This window comes from Oryctolagus cuniculus, chromosome 17, assembly GCF_964237555.1.
Source record: "Oryctolagus cuniculus chromosome 17, mOryCun1.1, whole genome shotgun sequence".
In the NCBI taxonomy this organism is placed as follows: Eukaryota; Metazoa; Chordata; class Mammalia; order Lagomorpha; family Leporidae; genus Oryctolagus; species Oryctolagus cuniculus.
The window spans coordinates 11,559,402-11,576,598 of NC_091448.1; the positions used below are offsets into that span (position 1 = coordinate 11,559,402).

At 51.1% G+C, this 17,197-nt stretch overlaps 1 protein-coding gene across 1 annotated transcript in view; it reads left to right on the forward strand.

Annotated features, from left to right (window-relative positions):
- RGS9 (regulator of G protein signaling 9) overlaps window positions 1–17,197 on the forward strand; it is a 63,263-nt gene that overhangs the window by 41,242 nt on the left and 4,824 nt on the right. The window contains exons 12-17 of the mRNA XM_008271735.4: window positions 1,047–1,160; window positions 2,390–2,505; window positions 5,946–6,033; window positions 7,282–7,420; window positions 8,378–8,463; window positions 10,782–10,899. Of these exons, the coding sequence (XP_008269957.3) occupies window positions 1,047–1,160; window positions 2,390–2,505; window positions 5,946–6,033; window positions 7,282–7,420; window positions 8,378–8,463; window positions 10,782–10,899 (661 nt within the window). The remainder of the gene's footprint in view (window positions 1–1,046; window positions 1,161–2,389; window positions 2,506–5,945; window positions 6,034–7,281; window positions 7,421–8,377; window positions 8,464–10,781; window positions 10,900–17,197) is intronic.

Consider the following 17,197-nt stretch of genomic DNA (forward strand, 5'->3'; position numbering starts at 1 on the left):
TCAATGACTCCTGGGTGCGGCTAATCAGCCCTGGTCCCAGGGGAGGAGTGTACCTGGGTCCTCAGCAGCATCTGCTTTTGGTTGTAGTGAGCGTCATTGCTCTATAATAAAGCCAATGACACCATTTACTGTCATGTTCCAGAAACCTGATTGCATGAAACCAAACAGAAAGGAAAAAAAAAAAAAAAAGGACACTTTTTTTCAGGACATCTGAAGTCTGTCGGATGCTTCTTAGACCCACTTTCCAGTTTCCGATGGTCCTGGGGCCTTGGCACCATAGTTTTGACCTTGTTTGTGTTCGTACCTGAGGCCCAGTTGTGTTTTTTCTCCCCCTGCAGCAGCACTGCTGCTACAGCTCTGATTGAAGCATGAGAGGCTTGAGAGAAGGAAGCCAGGGTCTTGCGTTGTGCAAATCCATGCCAAGGGCATGTGGTTGTTCAACCACAACCACTCCATGGCCGTGAGCAGGCTTCATGGCAGGTGCCATTCATAAACATTGTGGTCATCATTCCCTACCCACGGGTGGAGACAGAGACATCAGGAAAGGTGTCGACTCGGAAAGTCTGACTCAACTCGAAGGAGTTTTTCTCTTGCCCCAAATCATGGACTCGGGGTTCACACTTCAATTAGAACCCAGGATTTGAATAGTGGATCTCAGTTTTCCAATCTAGGTATTATGCTCATGTCAATTGTGGCCATAGAATCTCAGCACATCTATGGCAACCTCGTGTTTCCAAGATGAGTACAAAGACACCTGTTTGAATACCTGCAAACCGAGTCCATTTTGGATTTTACAGACTCCTGATAAGATGCAGAGACCATGCAGGTTCAGAGGTGACAAAGGGATCAGACTGGGAGGCAACACTTGGTTTCCCAGGCCAAATAGGGCCAGGTCTTGCCAAATAACCTGCCAATCCCAGGGACTCCTGGAGCCTTTTCTAAGAAGATAGTAGTACCTATGGAACTCGGTCGATACGGCAAGCACTGATTTACGCTTTTGGGTGTTGAGCAGAATTCTAGGGAGTCATTCTCTGTTTGCTTTTCAGGATTGTCAAGTACAGCGAGCAGTTCTTGTCCAACGATGCCATCATGTCAGGCTGCGCCCCTAGCAATCCTTGGATCACAGATGACACCCAGTTCTGGGACTTAAATGCCAAGTTGTATGTATTCAATACATTGTGTTTTGTAAATAGCTTTTTGAGTTATGATCCACATGCCATACATTTATCTATTTAAAGAGTATAATTGAATGGATTTTTAAAAATCATCTTCAGAGTACTATAGTCATCATCACAATCAATTTGAAAACATTTTCATCACCCAAGGAAGAAACCTTGCACCTCTTAGCTGTGATGCATAACTCTCCACCCCTTGTACCTCTCTATCCCTTGGCAACCACTGATCTCCTGTCTCTGGACATTTCATATCAGTGGGACCATACAATATGTCATCTTTCGTGACTAGCTTTTTTCACTTAATTTTTAAAGAAGATTTATTTGAGAGCAGAGTTATAGAGAAAGGGAGAGACAGAGAGAGAGAGAAAGAGAGAAAGATCTTCCATATGCTGGTTTACTACCCAAATGGCAGCAATGGCCAGGGCTGGGCCCATCTGAAGCCAAGAGCCAGGAGCCAGGAGCCTCTTCTGTGTCTCCCATGCAGATGCAGGGGTCCAGGCACTCTGGCCATCTTCTGCTGCTCTCCCAGGGAGCTGTATTGGAAGTAGAGAAACCGGGACTTGAACTGGCACCCAAATGGGGTGCCAGCACAGGCTTAACCTAGCCACACCAAGGCGCTGGCCCCCACTTAATGATTTCAAGGTTTATCTGCATTGTGGCACCTAACAGCGCCTCGTTTCTATCTGTGGCTGAGTAATAGTCACCGTAAGGATGGAGCACATTTCGCTTATCCATTCATCCGTTGATGGACACTTGTTGATGGATGCTTTCAGCTACTGCAGATGCTGCTGCTGCTAACATTCATGTGTGTGTGTGGTGAAGAGGCAGCTGCAGCCGGTGACAGGACGCGGCAGGTGGCCTTGACCATGGCCATGTTGCTGTAGAACTCTCTGTTGGTCCTTGAGCCTGTCTGCAGGCTGCCACCAGGCCTCGTGGAAGGCCTTCCAAGTTCTTTCACCCTGAGGGCCATGGCAGGGGCTGAGAGTGGGGCTCCCCTTGGAGGGCACCCCCTCGGCTCTGGGCTGGCACCTCCTGGATATGAGCCCAGGGGACTTGTCTGAGGCTGCACCTGCCTAGCGAGGGACTCAGTGGATTGTGCGTTTACACGGGGGTGGTGGCGTGAGGAGGACAGGGTCAAGCCCTGGGCTGTGGGACTCATGGCGGATGCCTGCCTTGTATGGAGCGTCTGCATTTACAAGTCATTGTCATTGCAGGGTAGAAATCCCCACCAAGATGCGGGTGGAGCGGTGGGCCTTCAACTTCAGCGAGCTGATCCGAGACCCCAAGGGGCGGCAGAGCTTCCAGTATTTTCTCAAGAAAGAATTCAGCGGTGGGTCTCTCTCGCCCTCTCCCCCCTCCTTCCTTTTAGAGACGCCTTCAGTGTGCAGTCTGGGGTTTCAGGAGCTCCTCAGCAGGGGCTCCCATGGATTTGCTAATGCTCTCAAACAGGTGATTTCTTCTGCGGCTGCACCTGAGTCAGGACTTGTTTCCATGCCTCAAAGACACCCCAGCATCCTGGGGGGGGGGGGGAATTGCACCTGCTCACAAAATCCACATCCGCATCATTCACACCGTCCCCCACCCTGGGGAGGGCTCCCCTTCCTTCATCACCCAAAGATCTCCAGCTCTGGGGGTCCCAACCCCTGTCCTGGGGGGAGGACAGCCAAGCCTTTCCCTCTTCCCTTTGCTCAGTGTTCTGGGGGTGTCTCAAGACAACGCTTTGCCTGGATTCCATTCCAAAGGTTCCTCTTTCATTGTTTTGGGTTGAACTCTCTGAAGTTTTGCAAAACCCCAGGTGATTCTTGGGCATAGCCATGATGGAGAACCAGCGCACCAGCTCCCGGCCTGCTTTCTTCAGGGCGTCAGGAGTGTGTGGATTTCCGTGGAATGGGTGTCTCCTCCTGGTGTGCACTTGCGACTTCTTAGCTACACTGCACTGAGAAACATCTGGGAACACCACAGGCCAGATTGGAGCCCATTTCTCTAGCACATTCAATTGGCTGTGTCATCTTCATGGAGACATTTGCTTTAATGGGGTTCCTTTCCTCCTTGCTCAGGCCGCAGCCATGGGGAACATCACATTGGAGATTTTGCTTGCTTGTATTACCCAAGGCCCACTTATCTGTGGGCTTGCTCCTGAAATGAATCCCACTGGACAAGCCATTAGCCTGGCTGACTGCCTGATGCACATCATTACATCAGAATATGGATCATGGAAAATCCTGCTCCCAATTGCCTTGATTTAATAAAACCAGGAAAAGGAGTGTTCTCAGGAGTCCGACAAATCAGTGGATATAGTGCCATCTAGTGGCCAAGTGTCAAACTACATTCTGAGCTTATCCCACCCATGCATTCCTTAGTAACAGTGGAGATCCAGCAAAAGATTTGCTGCATTATTAGTGTGTTTTTTGACAATTTTCTCATGAGATGAATGAGGTTTCAGGGATGTACAGGGAAAGGGAATCATTTTTCTCATTTAATTTTTAAAAAAATACTTTGGGTTATAACTCACATACACTGAAAGTCCAAGTGTACAATTGAGTGGTTTTTAGCATATTCAGTAAGTTGTACAGCCATCACCACTACCTAATTCCAAAGCATCTTAATTACCCCAAAAGCAAACTCCCTACCCATGAGCACCCATTCCCAAGTCCTCTCTCTCCCGCATCCCACCTCCGACCCAGGCAACCACGAATCTACTTTCTGTCTACAGAGTTGCCTTCTAGACACTTGACATAAACGGGATCTTACTACACGACCTCTCGTCTGCTTTCACCCAGCAGAATGCTTTTGGGCCTCACACACGTAGCTGTAAAAGTGCTCCGTGCCTCTCAATGCCTGCAGTAGTGTTTCGTTGTGGGGACGCAGCACGGTCTTTGAGCTTTATGAATGTTGCTGTGGTGACTAGTTACAGACACATTTTTAGGTACTCCTTTAATTTTTTCAGTGGCTATTTATATATATAATAAAATCTACCATTTTAGCCAGTGCTCAGTAGCATAGCAGCAAGTGTGGCCACTTGTGCAGCCATAAGCACCGTTCATCTCCGGCACTTTTCCTTCCTCCAAGACGGACTCTCTCTGCCCATGAGACACCAACTCCCCATTGCCTCTGCCCCCTGCCCCCTGCCCCCCGCCCCCGACCCCGACAGCCAGGGTTCTGCTTTGTGTTTCTATGAATTTGGCTGTGCCGGGTACCTCCTGTCAGTGGAATCACACAGCATTTGTCCACCCGTGCCTGGCTTATTGCACTCAGCTCCATGTCCTCCAGGGTCATCCACACACCGAAGTGCGTGTCAGAATCTCCTTCCTCTTCATGCTGAAGGGCACGCCCCGGAGTGTATAGACCACATCTTACATAGCCGGTGCTCCACGGATGGACATTTGGGTCGTTTCCACCTTTTAGCTACTGTGAATAATTGCTCATTTAATTTAAACACTTACTTATTTGAGAGGGAGGGGGCGAGGGAGAGTACAGGCACCGCCGTCTGCTGGTTCACTCCTCAAATGTCCACAGTGGCCCTGGGACCCAGGAAGGCAATCCAGGGCTTCCATCTGGGTGGCAGGAACCGATTGCGTAAGGCAGACCCAGCTGCCTCCTGGGGTCTACATTAGCAGGAAGCTGCCACCAGGAGCCAGAGCTGGGGATCTGGTTAAAACGCCCGGGCCATAATCACTCATTTAATTTTAATGCTAAGCACTTAACTGTCCTTTGCTAGGAGCAAGACCTCTGCACTGCACTTGACACCAAATCAATTAGCTGTGGGTTAAGAGCATCGCTGGCCTGTGACTTAGTCACAGTGTATGCTGAGGACTGCCAACTAGCTTACAACTGTGAAGCCTTGTCTAAGCTCAGCTCGGGAGCTTTCAGAACGACACCGGGAAAGGAGAGGAAGGATTCTCTTTCCCATTTCTCCACTGTGGTGTTCACAGGCTCATGCACGTGCAGGCTCTTCCCCACCCCCCCCGCCCTGCCCTGCCCTGCCACTGGCAGGGATCATCTGTATTTTGTATAACTCGCCACCTGTGCTGGGGCATCCACAGTGCTTCTGGGTGCTGTGGAGACCTGGTTAGTGAGCCTGCAGTTGGAGGAGGCTGGTTCCCCTCCCCCTCCCCCTCCACCCCAGGGACTCAGAGGACCTAACCAATCAGCATCACTGTGTGCACAGCCTGAATAAGGAGCTTCAGGCTGGACCACGCCCTGTGCTACACAAAGGCACAGAACTCTAGTGCAGTCAGCAATGTGAGCCAAGTTCATGGGGGTGGGGGAGTGTGTGTGGGGGTAGGGGGTGGGGTGGGGGCTCCTGATGCAGCACTCCTGTGGCACAGCAATGGCGTGGTGTTTACGAGCCTAATCATACCTGAACCTGTTCGGGCAATACTTCCTATAGCCAAATTCCAGGACAAGAAGGGTGCGCCAGGCTCTGGAGGGTTGTCGTGAGCCCTCACCTGTGTTTTGTTGGGGGCCAGAGCGGTACCTGCTCTGTGACTGTGTAGCTGCGAGCGTGGTGGGTGCCAATCCTGTATTTCAAGGAACACACATGGAGCGATTCCTGGGCCCCAGACCCTGGCAGTAAGATGTGGCTCCCACCTCCGGGAGTATTTTGTCTGACATTACAAGGTGAAATGACATGTCTTGCAGAAGGAAGATGTGCCTCCAAGCTGGAGAACAGACTCCATCCCGCCTGACCTGATTTTTTTATTTCCTCTTTTCCCCAACCTGTTCCCGGACTGGCTTTTGTCCGCGTGGACCCCACTTCTGCACGCGCAGGGGAGAATCTGGGATTCTGGGAAGCCTGTGAAGATCTGAAGTACGGAGATCAGTCCAAGGTCAAGGAGAAAGCGGAGGAGATTTACAAGTGAGGATTAGCCAGCTGGACGGGACAGGCTCCTGCTGATGGCTTCTGTGTGTGTGAGGTTGGAGGTAGACGGGACATACTGCACCCTGCTGGGCAGCTGGGCTCTTGCTAAGCAGCAGTCCCTGCACCTGCCAGGCGTTAAATCCCTCCCTGCTGCTTTGAAGGTCTGGGGTTTCTCTGGAGAAAGGCTGGCGAGAGGGACGCTGGGACCTGCTGCTCCCAGGGGTTAGGAAAGCAGCTGCCTGGATTACAGTGCGAGGTCTTTGACTAATACCGAGAGAGAGAGAGAGAGAGAGAGAGAGAGAGAGAGAGAGAGAGAGAGATGGCGGGCAAAGCTTGTTTTGCGGCATGAGGACTATGAGGGGGAGGAAGGTTCCCCAGGGCGTCTGGGACAGGGAGCCCTGCTGGGGTGCACAGGTGGGCACATCCCTCGTAGGTCACGTCACGGGCCCAGCCTCCGCTCCTTCGGTGTGGCAGTGGGTATCTGCCTCGCCACAACGCTCGATTCCAGAACAGCTGCAGAAGGACCGCTGCTTGCCTCGTGGCATCAGCCTCCTTCCTCCTCCGGGTCCCCAGTGATGCAAATCTTAGTCCGAGTTCCAAAACTGGAATGTGCAGCTGAGGAGGGTGGGGACATACCCCTGCGGACGCTTCCGATCCCGGGACGGGAAGAGGTGGGAGAGTTGTGTGTGTCCCAAGGCGCAGGGGGAGCTGCAGGACTCAGCAGCGTGGTTGAACTTGGTCTAACTGGATGCCCAGACGGCCGAACCTCGGGCTGCTGGGGACCAGGGGCCACCTCCCCACTCAGCGCTGGGGGCTCACTGTCTGACTCACCGAGACCCGCCGACGGGGAGCACAGCTCCCACCGCACCTGTTTGGAGGTGTCTTTGCCTGGTTCTGTGTTGTGCCTGGTCCTGAAATCCTGGCAGAGGGCAGCAGGTGGGAGGCTGGCATCTTCCCTCCCATGGCCAGGGCCTACCCCAGCCTGGGGTTGCCCCCGCCCTCTTCGGGTCCTCTCTCCTGGAGACTGCCGTCGTCGGAGGGAAATAGTCAAGCTCCCAGTCCTGGCACAGCCGTGCCCTTGCTGCGAGGGAAGGTTGCTGACAGTGTTTCGCACACTCTTTAATGTCTACTAGGAAAAGGGCCCCCTCCCCCAACTCACCGTGGGGCACCTGAGTCACATCCAGCCCTCCCTCGCAGGCGGACTTGGGTTAGCTGCCTTTGCTAACATTTTCCTCCCTCCCCCAGGCTATTCCTGGCCCCAGGAGCCAGACGGTGGATAAACATAGACGGCAAAACCATGGACATCACAGTGAAGGGGCTGAGGCACCCCCATCGCTACGTGCTGGATGCTGCACAAACACACATCTACATGCTCATGAAGAAGGTAGGCGGGGTCCGTGCTGGGCCTACAGGGACGGCGGGTGGGGCCCAGGGAGCCGGCTCCCCTTCAGCCACCTGCAGAGTAGTCCTTTGGGTGTGGGGGAAAGGGAGGTGACACACGGAGGCCAGCATGCCGTCTCTCCCGCCTGTCCACTGGGCTGCACCTTCCCCGGGGCCCATTCCCACTGGCTGGGGGGACACCTGGGGAAGCTGCCTGTTTGTGACGGGGTCTTTCCTCTGGAGTGGCCGTACAGGTTGTGATAACGGCATCAGTAACCACGGTGGTGTTGCATTGGCCACCACGTGTTGCGGGCTTGCAGCATGCAGTGGCCGGGCAAAGCGAGTTCTCAGACACAACTCACGAGGCGGGCATTGCTTCGCCGGGGTGCAGGCACTTGCCCAAGGCCTCAGCAGAGAAGGAGCTGGGGTTCCAACTTCATCTCTGCCCGAGTGCAAGGGCTGGGCTGCCAGGCTCTGTTGTAGGGCATCGCTGGGGCCAGCGCCCAGTCTGAGGGCTCAGTGGCTCCTGCCCAGAGTTCAGAAACATCCCCACAAGAGGATCTATGCCTTGGGCTTTCACACGTTGTTATTCTCATTATGTTCTTGACTTTACGTCTGGAAGGCAGGGCAGCCTGGGGCGGCAGCGGGCTTAGAGGTAGGCCCCTGGCTCAGAGCTGCTCATTTTCCAGGGCAGAAGGCTTTGCATGGGAGAAGATGATGTCCTCTCGTCTTGTGCTGGTTTTCTGAACTCCTCCAGGGTGGATTCTACCGTGTTGGGTTACAGCGTGGTCTCCTATTTCTAAACTCTGGGGATGGGACAACTGAGTGTGTGGGAAGGACTGACGGACGGGGTGGGGTAGGAGGCAGCACATGCGCATTCCTGGCTTGAGTGCAGCCAGTGCGCATGTTGGATTCGATGCATTCCCGTTCATGATGACTGTTTTTCTCTTGTTCCCACCAGGATTCTTACGCTCGCTATTTAAAATCTCCAATCTATAAGGAAATGCTGGCCAAGGCTATTGAACCTCAGGAAACCACCAAGAGGAGGCAAGAGGAGTTGTCTTTAATTGCCGGCCGCCTGCTGTTTCTTGTCCAGAGATGGGAGGGTCTCTCTCAGCCAAATGGCTATTATTGAGATATTCATTTGATGAAAATATTGAGGGATGGAAGTATGGCTCGAAGCATGAGCGCCTCATTTGCGTCCTAATGCCTGCAGTCACTCTAGCAAGCTTTCCTTGTAATTACCGCCAGGAAGTTTTATTTCCCAAACGCTGGTTTGAGAAGACTTTTGATGATCAGACCAATAATTGCCCTATCACAAATGGAAGTGTTTTATTGGGTTTTCAGCTGTTAAACGTCTCCACCTCCAAATTGATCCATGGGAATAAATTAAGCCATAGCCTTGTAACTCTTGCTCCAGGACCTTGGAGAGACCAGCACATTGCACCCCAAGGGAAAGTGCTGGATGGTTAGAGGGGATGAACAGTAGCATCCCAAGTATTCTTGCAGCTTTCGGGGCTTCTCTCTTAGAAACCCCCTAACATGTTCAGTCTCACTTTCTTTTTGGAAATGTGGGATCCAGTCCTGTTGTGAGGCCACTGGGACCATGGATGAAGTAACGTTTCTTGGAGCAGGTTGACCTCTCTTGGGGAGGGGGAGGTGGAGATACAGGGTTTGAAGATGGAAAAGAATGACCAAATGACAGCTTGCACAAAGCCCCGGGACTCTGGCAGGGACTCCCCCAGCGCCAGCAGTGCATCCTGGCCCCCTGCGGCCAGTGAATGTCCCCCTGTTGGACTGTTCAGCCCATGCTGGGCTTCCTTCCAGCATCTTCAGCCCATTCCAAACAGGGGTGGCTGGACCAGAGCCTTTATCAAAGGAACTTCACAAAAAAAAAAAAAAAAAAAAAAAAAAAAAAAAAAAAGGGAAAGAAAGAAAAAGAAAACCAACTTGGTTTCATTCTTGAGGATAATGGCCCTGTTATAAAAAGGAGAGAAGGGAGGGCTTGTGGGGTGATTCTCCTAGTTTTACCCAGTAAGGAAGGGAGTTCAGGGTCCCTGGGGACTTGAAAGCTTCTTCGTAAAGCCACAAGAAAGGGTGGTAGAAGCTCTAGAAGTTCTGCCAAAAGCAGTGCGGGGGGGGGGGGGGGGTGAGAGGGTGGCTTGCATTTCTCCCTCCAGATATTTTATAAGCTGAGTCACACATGAGAACTCAGTTGGTTTTTTTTCTAGGGCACAGCTGGGGCTGTGAGTCCCCGGGGAGGCACAGACCAGGGTGCAGTGTTGGCTTCGGAGTGGGGCGTTGCAGTCTGGCAGTGTTGGCATTGCCACTGCGAGTAAGAATCGTGTGTGACTGCTTTGTCCAGCGTGAAGTTGCCCCTGCGTCCAGGCAGGGGTTGCAGGGCTGTGTTTCTGTTCTGTGGCTCGTAGGTATAAGGCAGTGTGCTAAACTTATTTTCCTCAAGACAAATTAAGCCTAGCTCCAACTTCCTCTTGGCACAACTGGTGAGAGACCCAGTATCAAGGCATCCCTTCCTGGTAGGGGAATCCACCTCCTCCCTAAGATAGATAAAGAGTTCTAGGGACTTCTATGGGGCAGAAATCTTGGGGCAGTCCTGTGTCTTGGGTTTATTATTGCTGCTGAAATGCTGGCTTTCCAAGCCCGGGTGAGTTCTCTGAGATGGGAGGCCCAGCTGCCCATCATCCTCTGCATTGCCTTGACACCTAGAGCTTTGTCTTGGCTCCTGAGGTTGCGGTGGAGAGAGTTTGGTCCCAGGATCAGTGTTTGGCTTTGAAGCAGATTCTGCCACGTGCCAAGATCATGCGCATGCGCAGGGCACCACCAGCCCCCCAGCCCTCCTAAGGCCTTTCCATCTTTCTCTGCCTCTTGGGGCCCAGCCCTCCTGGGTGGTCCAGCTCTTTGCTTCCTTCCTAGAACTTCAGCTTCAGAGGACAAACTCCCCCACTCCCCCTTGAAGTTGGAGGCCTTGGGCTTTCAATGCCTAAGCCCTCCCTGGCCCCCCTTTTCAGAAAGACTTTACAGGAAGTTGAGATAACAAATTGAGTTCTAAGCACTGTGGACAGTGCACCTGTGCTCTTCGCCATCTGTGTTCTTCACACATTCTTCCCTGTCCCTAACCTAAAATCTGGTGGAGTTGACACCCATTCTGTTTTGTCCTCCAATGGTGGGGTGGCGGGAGGAGGAATAGTTAATGTTGGACATGGCTGTGAAGGCCCTACCCAAGGTACCCTGGGAAAATGAGGGAATAAATCCAGACCCTGCCCTCCAGCCCCAATTCCCACCAGTGCCATTGTGGGGTGGTCAGTGTGGTTTTCTACCAACTGCTGGTCTCTGCTTCTTTCCAGCTCAACCCTCCCGTTTATGCGGCGTCACCTGCGTTCCAGCCCGAGCCCCGTCATCCTGAGGCAGCTGGAAGAGGAAGCCAAGGCCCGTGAAGCTGCCAACACGGTGGACATCACCCAGGTCATGAGCCGGCTGGACCGTAGGAGTCAACTCAGAAGGGAGCCGCCTCCTAAATAGAGCTGTGATTTCTGGGGGTGGGGGGATGCACTTAGGAGTGACAAGCAAAGGAAGGTAGGCTCAGAGCCTAGAAGATTCTGTTCCCTATTAGTGGGCCAGTAGGGTCAACAGGTTCATCCCATGTTCCTCTAACTTCCTTCATGGTGGACTTCCTGATACCACTCCAACCAAGGCACAGGGTTGACAATAGTGGGGGGGAGCGTTACCTGAATCAGTGACAGTGTGTCCACCTGTCTTACCATAGTGAGTTCTTGCAGTGAGAACCATAAGGAAAACAAGTTGCTTTGTATTCCACTAATTAGCTTTAGGAAATTAGAGAAGGTCTCTTCATACCCCAAGGCATAGATCTTTTAAGAGCATTGATTTAAAATAGTTTTATGAACTCATCCCGTCTTTCCAGCGTATACTGTGCTCCTGAGACAGCCTGAGACCCCGCCAAAGGGCTGGTAGCAAGGTGCCCCTTAGAGATGCTTCCCCTGGACTCCTCTGTAATGCCTGCGTGCAGAGGCCCTGCCAGGGCCATGCTCCTGTGTGCTTGTTCTTCGGCACAGTTCCTGGAGGGTTGGTGGACTGTCTTCTCATCTCGCCATCCCTTTGTTCATGCTGGGGTCACTGTTGCTGTAGGAATGAGGGACTCAGACAAGAGAAAGGCACTGTTGTCTTCATTCAGGGGCAGAGAGATGCTGGATATCTGGGATGTTTTCAAGACGGGTCAGGATCAGAGATAACACCTCCCAGGGGATTTTTGAAGTGATGCATCCTTCTTCTGTGGCTATCGATTAGCCAGCCTTGCGGCCAGGGGTGGAGGAAGAGGGCAGTTCAAACCCTGACCTTGTGAGATCTAGATCACTCTTGACATTAAGCTTACCTCACGCACTCGTGTAAGAATGCAAAAGAGATAGAACAAGGAAGTGAGCAAGAGACCAGGCTTGCGGAGCAGGAATGCTCACTTGTTCAACACGTTTAACTCACTTGTACGTGCAAGCAAGGAATGGGTGAATGAAACAACCATGGTCCATTTCTCATGGAGCTTGTAGTCTTGGTCTGGAAAAGTGTGATTAAGAAGGTGATCAGGTAGCTGTTGCTGTATAATGAACACCCATAAAACTAGACAGGCATGCAGCGAGCATTTATTATTCACGACATAGAATCATTTTCGTGGCTGTGTTGATCTTAACTGGGTTCGCTCACATATGTGGGCGTTGGTCTACAGTGGTCTGAGCTGGGAGGAGTGGAATGAATCTTTGCTTCCTGCATCTCATTCTTCTGACAGCTTCATCTTCCAATAGCCTGGCCTAGCATGATCCCTGGTGGTGGCAGAATCGCAAAGATTGAGTGCAAACACCTAAGCCTTCATGTGGTCTCTTGTACTTCATCTTATTGGTCAAAGCAAGTTGCAAAGCCAGCCTAAAATCATAGGATGGGGAAGTAGACTCAATCTCTTCAGTAAGAGACATTTCAAGTGTCCTGGGAAGAGAGATGGATACAAGGAAGGATAAAGAATTGGGACCATCACGGCATCCAAAAATGCAAGCAAATATAAGACCCATGATATGTATTGTAAAGGAAATGGGTGTGGTGCTATGATAGGGAAGTTGGGGGGTGTGTAGACTATGCTTCTTCAAGGATAAGAAAGAGCCGATCATACAAGGAATGTGAGCCAGGCAGGGAGAGAGACCTGCCGGGCAGGGAGAGGGCCCATGTGAGTAAAAGCCTGGAGGTGGGAAGTGGCTCAGGGTAAACTGGAAGGGCAGATGGATGAGGAGCAAATGGCCCAAGAAGAGGTGAGGGAAGTGGTCAGGGTCCAGGTCATTGAAGACTTTCTAGGCTGCTGTCAGCAGCTTGTGGTCATTGGTTTTATATTAGCCAAATTCTTCCAGCTCAAAAGAGGGGAGCTAACCCTTCACGTTCCACTAGTCACCAACCAGCTTGCATTCTGCAAGAGCACCAAGAGTTGTGCTTTGTTCGTCTCTCTCGAAGAATGCTGAAGCCCCCCAGTTCTCTACGAATTACCCAACAGAACACTCAGGCAGTGAACAATTGTGAACTCAATGACATGAGCGGAGAGATCCTACTTAAGTCACTCACCTCTTAAAGTTTCACGCCTCAGACTGTGTGTCCCATGACTGGGTGTGTGTGTGTGGGTGTGTGTGTGAATGAATGAATGAATGAATGGAACGAGACCTGGATTTGGAGAAAGCCTCTGCGCCCTGAGCTTGGTTGTCTGCATTGTCATTGGACCTCTTTGCCTCCTCATTTGTGAAATGAGGGGTTGGGACCATATCTTTCTTCCCAGAGCAGACTCTGTGAATTCCAAGGAGCTACCCAGACTGGGGCTTCCATTTTGCTTGAGGATTTGGAGGAAAGTAAGGTAATTTTTAAAAATTCACATGAAAATAATCATGAATATCTTATGAAATAGGATGCAAAGTGTACATGAATTTTTAAAGATAAAATTTGGGGCATCAAAGATCTGTCATGCCTGGCTGTGGCAGATTCAGGCTTTGCCCTGGGACTCCCAGGGTAGCATGTTTACCCAGCTTTCCTGCTGTTTGGCCTGCTTTAGTGGGGAAGTGTGAGAAGCAGGAAACCAGACAATATTTGCTTTCCTCTCCAGTCACTCCTCAGGAGCTGAGCTCACGCACCTGGCAAAGAGGTAGCAAGCCTGGTGCTGGTGGTGAGGGGGTGTTGACTGCATCATGAATTCTTGAGGGCACTGATTACGTCTTGTTCATCTTTGGTCCAGTTGTCCACCGTACCATGCCCTGCAGGTTTGTGCTTCGTGTGTCTCTCATACTATTACTATATATGTCATGTCAGGCACGTGTTGATGGAAATGACTCAATGTCATACAAATGAGATTCCCCCAACCTAAATCCAGGCACTGTGATGTGGGACACAGATGTCTTAGTGGCTAGGCTAAATCCCACTTCCTAGAGACAGGCTTTGAATGGTAGGAGAAGGAGTGTGGACTTTCGAGTCAGGTAAACCTGGCTTTGACGTTTGCTAGCTGTGTGACATTGATCTTCAACTTCTCTGAGGTTGTAATTTCTCTTTGTTACTGAGAATAGAGTGTCCTGTTTGGCTCAAGCTGGATGCTCAGATTCTCTCTCTCTCATAATCTCCCAACACTGGGATCCAGAATTCTGGCTTCTGTGAATAGAGGGGTCAGGTGCCAGCACCAGTTTTCCGCTCTCTGCCACAACTACTTGACATTTAACAAAGATGTTCAGCCCCTAGGAACCACCACTGGGTGACAGAGACACTCCTAGGTACTTACAGTTCTACAGGAAAGATGATTAAACAAGAGTGTGACCTGCTGTATCGCAGGGAAGCCACCTGATGCTTTGGGAGGGCATGGCGGGGAGTCCTAACTGGGGGGTGGAATGGTGACTTGGGGAGGTCAGAGGGACCCTGGAGTAGTTGGTGTCTGTGGCCCTGACCAATGACCACCCTGGACCACTTAGCCTGGGAAGCTTTGTATAATTCCTACAGGTTCAGACTTTCCATATTTGTGTGGCTTCTCTATTATCTCAACACCAGGCATCAGCTCTTTCCCACTCTTACTTCTGCCTCCTTGCAGGTTGAATACTGGCCCAGGTTCTGCTTTCCAACCTTGGGACCCCCCAGGAGATTTTCATGTTTCACAGCAGAGGGGGCACAGCCCCTCCCCGGTTCTGAGTCTTGCAAGAGCATCTGTGGCTGCTGTGACAGCTCCAGCAGGTAGCAGGTGCTCCTGCTGTCATTGCTACTATGGCTCAAACCTAACAGCAGCCCCACAGGGCCCACTGGAGTCTCAGCATCAAGAATAGAACTTATTTGGACAATATTATAAAAATATTTAAATCATCACGATAGTCTATTATGCCATATACTTAGATACCATCTTAGTTACTTAGTGCTGTATTTTAGATAATACAGCAAGCCTTTCTGCTAGATGTATTTTTTTTTTCCAGAATATAAGTTATCCTGTAAGGTGCTAAGATTTCCTTTGTTGAGTTTCATTTCTAGCTTCACTTTTAGAGGAAAGACTGTGTTCATTGTCAGTACTAAGAAAAAATACTATGGGCAGGGACAATAAGGTAAAAGTAAAGTACTTAGGACCATACCTGGCATATTGAAAGTCCTCAATAAATGCTAATGCTATTGTCATCATTACCATCAAACCACCATCAAGGCCATTGCCTTTGTTCTCACCAGAAACACCATTACCATCACAACTACCACCACCACCACCATCATCACAACTGTTACTACCATCATCATCCTCACCACCATCACTACCACCATCAACACCATTACCATTGCCATCCTTCTCACCATCACCATCAAAACCATCACCATCACTATCATCATCCTCACCATCATCAACACCATCACCGTGCTCACCATTACCATCAGCATCACCATCATCACCATCATCAACACCATCAACACCATCACCATCCTCACCATTGCCATCACCATTACCATCATCGTCACCATCCTTAGCATCAGCATCATCACCACTCCCTTCCCTAATAGCTTCATGGTCTTAGAGTAAGCTCATGTTTCTGTCATCTGTCAGTGTTGTCCAATACAGTGGGTCATTATTTCTTATTGTTTAAGAAGTTTTCTCAGTGGAAATTGTTGTCCTCACCCACTTAACTTCTCTGCTCTCTCAGAATCTTGCAGTGTGGTCCTCCCAGCCCTTTAGGGAACTATAGGATATATTTGAATGGAGGAGGGTGTGGCGTCAATGTCACAACTTCTGTCTGCAGTTGCTAGGAGAGGCCTGAGCAGCAATAGTGCAGTGACTGGCCAGTCATGGGGCTCCAGTTTCATGGCTGAAGTAAGGGTCAGTTCTCCCTGGGAGGGCCTTGTGTGGGACTGTGTCAAATAGGACGCCTGATGGGAGAAATGTTCACCTATGTGGACCTTTCCCCAAGGGGCTGACTTGGTTTGCTGTGTGGAAGGGGAGAGTGGGAAAGATCTGAAAAGTGGGATCATGAACCCTTCAGGCTGAACCTGAAATTGGCCCTCTGCTCACCTCCTGTGCCCAGGAAGTGGGAGTTCAGGGCCGCAGGGTCTCTCTCAAGTTCCCAGTTATTGAGGACAGAAAGTGAATTGCCTCTCATTGCACCATCTGCTTTGCCTCCATGAAGAAGCCCAGGACTGTGTCCTCATGTGAATGTACTTGCTCCATTTCACGCTCCCTTCTTTCTGCCCTCGTTCCCTTGCACAATAAAAATGCTGCATGGTACAAAATCAAGCTCTCCGTTGTTGTGTCTGTTGTGATACGTTTCTTTGCCACGTGTCTTGCATGTCACTGCTTTGCTGCTTCATATCAGAGGTAGGTGGGGCACGGGCTGGGGGCATTGGTCTCCGAGTTCAAGGCCATGGCTGTGTGGGAGAGGCCAAGGTGGGATTCATGGTCCCCTGGTGGGAGGGGGTGGGAAAGGCATCCTGCTTAGAGTGTCCATGACCAATTGGGCTAATGGGCATCTGCCAGGAGAAAGGACCCTCTCAGGCTAGGTAAGCGAAGCAGGTTGGCGGCTTTTGCCTCCCTCACCTGCCTTGTCATCTGTCATCCCAACTGGGAAACAGAAGAGCTGGGGTGGGGATGGTGAGACGAAGGCAAAGAGAGGCAGGAGGGTTTAAGACAGGCCTAGAACTGGGGAGGCTCATGGAGAGGTCCGTCCAGTCGGCAGCTGTGGCATCTTGGTCAAGTGACAGCATTTCCATGAGCCCCCGTTTTCTGATCTGCAAAGGGGGGTTATAATGGGAGCTTATCACAAATCCTGCGGAAGTGGGATTCTAGTTAACAAATCTGGGGGGCTTCACTTTGATAACCCCTCCTCTCGCTCTTGACAAAGCCTCTTCCCTAGTTTTGGTGTTTTTGGTGCATTCTCTGTGGGGCCCCAGTTCCGATCTGAACCCCACCGATGGTAGGACGGCCATATGAGTCCAAACAGCAGACCTGGGTCCAGATCCTCCTTTAGTCACCACCTTGTCTATTGCTGAGTAACAAAGACCTCAGGCACAGAGGTCCAGGTGGGACACGGCTCGTGTCTTAGTCTGTTGAGGCTGCCATGACAACATAAAAGTACTGGGCGGCTTATAAACCACAGGGGTTTCTCACAGTGCTGAAGGCTGGGATGTTCACGGTCAAGGGCCTGGCAGATTCGATCTCTGATGAGGGCCCACTTTCTGGTTCACAGATGGTGTCTTTGCTGCGTCCTCACCTGGTGCAATAGATGAA